Genomic DNA, 5,393 nt, shown 5'->3' with positions numbered 1-5,393 from the left:
TACTTAAAACCACTAAAAAATTTTACTTAAAACCACTAAAAAAATTTATTCAGCTGTTTGAGAAACAACTTTCTCAGTTCAGAAACTCAGCTTGTTAAAAAAACCCAGCATGTCTACCAGAACAGATTTATTCAATCTCAGAAAGAATGATGAAAAGCAGAAGAAATACTGTATTTGCTACAGAACTTGGCTCGTTATTTATTATAACATTATCTGAAATAAACTTTAAGATTTCTTAAACACATCTAGAAATGAAAGAGCGCTAATCCAGAGTCTTTTCAGAGTAGGATACACAGTACTCTTAGTAATGCTACTCAGTGTCCTGGTACTATAGCAGGAGTATTCTTACCAGGATAAATCAGATTATTACCAACTACTGACTTCCCATCTAAGTCCCTAAGCCTACTGGTACAAAGTCCTCAAACACACAGTCAAAATTTTACCAAAAAATCAATACCAGTAGTCTAAATCCACTCTTACCTTAACATATTCAAATACAGAAGAAAGTTTAGAGACCTCATATTTCAGAATTGCAACCTGGTATACCTGTTTTATCCGTTAGCAAATAAACTAATCGTCCCAGCTCTTCTGGTATGGTGCTAGTTCGAACAACTGTTCCAGGAATATTGTCATCCTTCATGATCATCCACCCGTAGGCTGCTTTACCCATGTCCAAGTTCACACGTAAACTGCAAAGGAAATTTGTACTGTAATCACTGTGAACGTTAGTCAAAGTGGAAGTTATAACCATAAAAATAAAACTAGAAGCTCTTTTTAATATACTCCCCCAAAACATATCTTAAAAGTACATGGAAAAACTCTTGGAACAATGCTTTTGTTATGTGTTTGAAGAGAACATATCACATTAAAAACTCGGGCTCCATCCCAGACTTTTTGAAGCTACTGCAATGCAAACAAGGAGGCAGGAGATTGCAACACTGGGTGGAGATTCTTGACATGATTGCATTACTGCACTCACACAGCTGAAAATGCTAAAGTGTAACAAGGAGAAAAATACTGGAAGTCACTTGCCTCATGCTAACCAGGCCAGTAAACTACAGGTTTACCCTGTCTTAATGCAGAACCAGCCCTGAGGAGCATTTCTATATTACATTATGTATGTCTGTTAACTTGCAGTCAGAGAGAACAGAACAGCGCGTGTAACACACTTCACACCGACGTGTGTGTCAGCTGGCAGAAGGCACAGCAAAACACTCAGCTTGGGGATGAGAACCTGCTGGTTCAAAAGGGGGCTGTCTCACTTGAGAGGCAAAACACAAGCACGCTGATTTTATTTAGGAACAGTCCGACATCTCCTCTTGCCAGGAGTGAGCAAAGTGAGGGATGAAAGCTGCTCATTGCTCCACTTCAAAGAAGCATTTGGGCTATAACTTTTTTTTTTTCCTGCCGGGGCTACCGAGACAGGAATTGCGTGAAGGAAGCTCTACGTAAGAGCTGTAACCTCAGGTACACGGCACACCCAGAGAAAAACCCAATGGCTGCTCTACTGAGGGAGACCTACAAAGTCACTCAGATAGGAAAAACTGTACTTCAGTACCATTACATCAGAAAAGCCTTTCAAAGCTGAAGTGCGGTTCCCATCTTCACTGGCACCTTTTACAAGCACGTGCGTTACCCAGGTTTGACGTTATAAAGACTCTCTATGCGCATTTAATTATAATCTCACTTAAATGTAATTTAAAGGTAAGAAGAAAAAATGAAATAAAATTAAAAAAAAAAACCCACAGCTTCTCCTGTTGAGCAGTGAGAAGTCTGTATTTCAAAGCTTTGAGGCACTATTTTATTTTTTGAGGGGGAATTTCCCTAGCTACTCAGCACGTCCCACTAACTGGAACAGGGTGTGCCTCCTTGCTGCTGACAGACCTCACAGAAAACCGGCACCAGTACAGTCCAAGAGAGCTTTCTCGCACATAAAAGGAAACAGAAGAAGGTATAACAGCAATTCACATAGACCCCAAGCAATAAGAGTAACCTGAAAAGAGAACTCAATTCCACACATTTATGCCTAAATATGTGTTGAAAAAATAAAAAAAAAAAACGACGCACATCAACCTTATATTGCTGTGGCGATGGCAGCACACGTAGCTTTTCAAGGGCCACGTGCAACCTAGGTAGAGATAATTAGATGTTGTAACACAGGTAGAACTTAAAACCTCAGGAGGAAATCTGGGGAATAATTAATGAGAAAGTTAATCTATGAATTCTTACAGGCTGAAAACACAGTAGAGTGTAAAACACAAACAGAACACATGTCAAACGAGTGCCTTGGCACAAGAGATGTAGCATATGCAGCTTGGAATAATAACAATTACTTCCTACTAAAAAAAACCAAAACAAACCAGCTACAAACGTTTCTTTGGTATTGTGCTCTAAATAAAAGACAAAATTTAGAAAAATGAGTCCAGGAGAACTAGCGAGACCAATTATGAAACAAACAAGAAGAGATCTGAAGCTCTTCTTGGGAGTATCAGACAGATAGTTGAGAAAGCTGAGTTAAAATGTATATAGTAGGCTAAACACAGAAGTAATATATTCAACTTTCCTCTCCAAAGTAGAAAGCAGAAGTAGAATCAGTGGCATATGTTGAACTGTGGATACGGTCAAGTTTACTTATGCCACCTGTATGCTCTTAATCCTCGTGCATCCAGTAACAAAGATGTATCTGCCTTTTAACCAGCGTAGTAAGTTTTGGCTTAGCGTGTTTATTAGGGGAGGACACAGTGACCGACAAGTGATGCCTTACACTCTTAGCTCATTTTTCCCTTCCACTACATGTCTTTGAGGACTAAATGTATCTTTGAGCAATATGCAAGGCTTTGCTTCTCACTTGGATGCAGCGCTTTCTGCCTCTTCACATGGGTAAGCCGCTTTACCATTCACTGAGTATGTGTACGTGTACGTGTATATGTGTATGTGTACATGTATGTGGGGGACAGGACAACACAACCCGCACAGCAGCATCGCACCAACAGTTATGGAGTTACAGCAATGACAGTCTTGACAAAGACACCACAAAAATCGAAGCACGAATGTGTAAATAAAAAGCAAGAGCCAGTTGAAGGAAGTGAAAACTGTTCTAAGATCATCAGTTCCTACTATGAGGTCCCTTCAACTCCCCAGCACATTTGTGAAACGTCCTCCAGTTTCCCAGCAGAATCAGCTGCTCTTGCAACACAAAGTCCTTTAAGTTATAAAACCTTAGACAGATACTTCCAGAGTATCAAATACGACAGTTTCCTTCACACAGACATGTACTTAAACATGAACACAGTAACACATAAATCACATAAGCTTAGACTGAAACAGCTAATGAAATCCTCCTGAGGTTTTTTGCGTTTTTTGGTGTTTCTTCTTTTTTTTGTTGGTTGGTTGTTTTTTTATACCACACAGATTCAAATATTGTGTGCAAACCCAAGGGGATAGGTCCTACACCTCTTTACTGTTTAGTTGCCGCTAGCTCTGTGGCTAGCCGTCGGGCTTAGCTAATGCTGGTATCAAAAACTGAAGAGCTCCAGGCAGCGTCTAGAATAACAACCACCTCACTCTAAGCACTGGGTATGCTAACAGGAAAGAGTATTCCCATCTTGCAAAGGCAATACCCACTCAAGGAAAAAAAATCATCTCAGAGTCACTGTTCTCACTTCCGCATCCACAGAAGACTTGATTACACCCATGGATATTATTTCCCGTTTCAGTTTATCTGCAATTTGAATATACAGTACTCATGCTTAATGAATTAATTAATTCAAGGCAAGTCTCTACTTGGTTACACATGTTAAAAGTCCTCTCACTGTAAAAGTGCACCTACATTATTCAAGCCATTTGATTTAAATTAATCATTGCTGTAGTAAAAAAGTCTGTATTTTAACCAGAGAAATGGAACATTTTTCCGTACTTAAGGCATTGAAACTAAAATTGCAAACTACACCCAACGTGTGTTCAAATACGTTTCCTAACACCACGTTCTCAAATATACCAAGCCTGTACCCTTATTAATACATTTATGCTAGTAAAGGATTAGATATCCTGATTACTCCTGCAAGATGAACATTATACCAAAAAAATACAACAGTATTGTTTTCTGTGCAGCGATCCTTCAAGAATCAGCACATTTGTTGGCACCTTCTCCTTCAGCTTCCTGATAAAGATCAATTTCCTTCGCAACAAGAAGCGAGTCTACATTTCAAGAAAGCCACATTCAGGGAAATTAGACGTTGGCGGTTTATTTTCATTCCGATACGTACCTGATGGGGATGATATAGGAAAACAGGAGGAGGAACCGGAAAAGGTTGCGATACCATGGCCCTACAAATCCTTGCAGGGTTACCATAACGACGGATAGTGCAACTAAAGCCAAAAACAGGGCTTTAGTCAGTTGATTCAACTCCAGGTCCAGCAAGCCAACCTACGGGAAGATGTATAAATCCAGTTAGCCGTGAGGTTTTCTTAAATCGACACTTTTGCAGGTCTTCGGAACACCTTTACATCCCTCCCAGGAACACAGCAGGGCAAGGAGAAAAGACAATGAAAGGTGAACAAATGTCACACATGCAAAAATACTGGCACTATCGATTATATTTGCAGGGTAGCTACTGCTTATTTGCTACTAGAAGATCAACAACCTGCTCGATGCGAGGATCGGGGGACAAACGCGACACAGCTAGCTGCTCACGCATCTAACTCAGGTACTTGTGACCAGACCCACAGATCAGTCCCTACATCTGAGCTACTGTCACAGAAATGGCTTTTAATTGCACAAATCGTTCAATTATTCAATATAATAATAATGGAACCCACCAGTCAAGTGGAATGCCCATTTTCAAACCAGAAGAGTGAAACAGAGGTACGACTTTTCACGAGCAAAAAGGTACCCGATTTAGAAACCCATTTGCAGAAGTATAGAGAGGCTCTCTTTCATCTGCTGTTTCTCATGAAAAAACATTTTTCAGCTATGGAACTAAGACTCCCACCATTTCAATAATGCACGCTGCAAGCAAAGTATTTACAGCTTCACTTTTTGGGATGCTCTTGCAGTCAAGTAAAATATGTGGGAAAATTATGTTAGGAAGAGTTCCCTCTGCCCCACCACAGATGCCCCTTTTATCTCTGAGTCTTACCAGTAAGACCAGTAAAACATAACGCTCCCTTAGATAAGAAGCAAAAGCACTGCTTTAAATATAGTTCTTAAAAATTCCAGCAATCTGGCTTATACGTGGGCTGTCCCTTCCCTAGAGAACCGGGCAGCTGAAGACCGCAGCGGCTGATTTATCAGCTGCATTTAAAAAGCTGCACAGTGAGGACAAATATCTTGCAATTTCCGCTGCTTCAACTACTACATAGTTTATGCTTGAATTATTGAGAAAAATAGGTTT

General features: G+C 40.1%; 1 protein-coding gene across 1 annotated transcript in view; it reads right to left on the bottom strand.

Moving 5' to 3' along the window:
• Positions 1-4,426, bottom strand: part of LOC104271569 (probable phospholipid-transporting ATPase IIB) — a gene marked incomplete at its 5' end in the record, with an annotated part of 36,685 nt that extends 32,259 nt beyond the window's left edge. Inside the window, 2 exons of the mRNA XM_009866274.1 lie at positions 547-689; positions 4,266-4,426. Of these exons, the coding sequence (XP_009864576.1) occupies positions 547-689; positions 4,266-4,426 (304 nt within the window). The remainder of the gene's footprint in view (positions 1-546; positions 690-4,265) is intronic.
• Between the last annotated feature and the right edge of the window lie 967 nt (positions 4,427-5,393).

The sequence above is a fragment of the Apaloderma vittatum genome, unplaced genomic scaffold (genome assembly GCF_000703405.1).
Source record: "Apaloderma vittatum isolate BGI_N311 unplaced genomic scaffold, ASM70340v1 scaffold13713, whole genome shotgun sequence".
NCBI lineage: Eukaryota > Metazoa > Chordata > Aves > Trogoniformes > Trogonidae > Apaloderma > Apaloderma vittatum.
The sequence above is the reverse complement of the archived record's forward strand: the minus strand, read 5'-3'. Positions and strand labels throughout refer to the sequence as shown.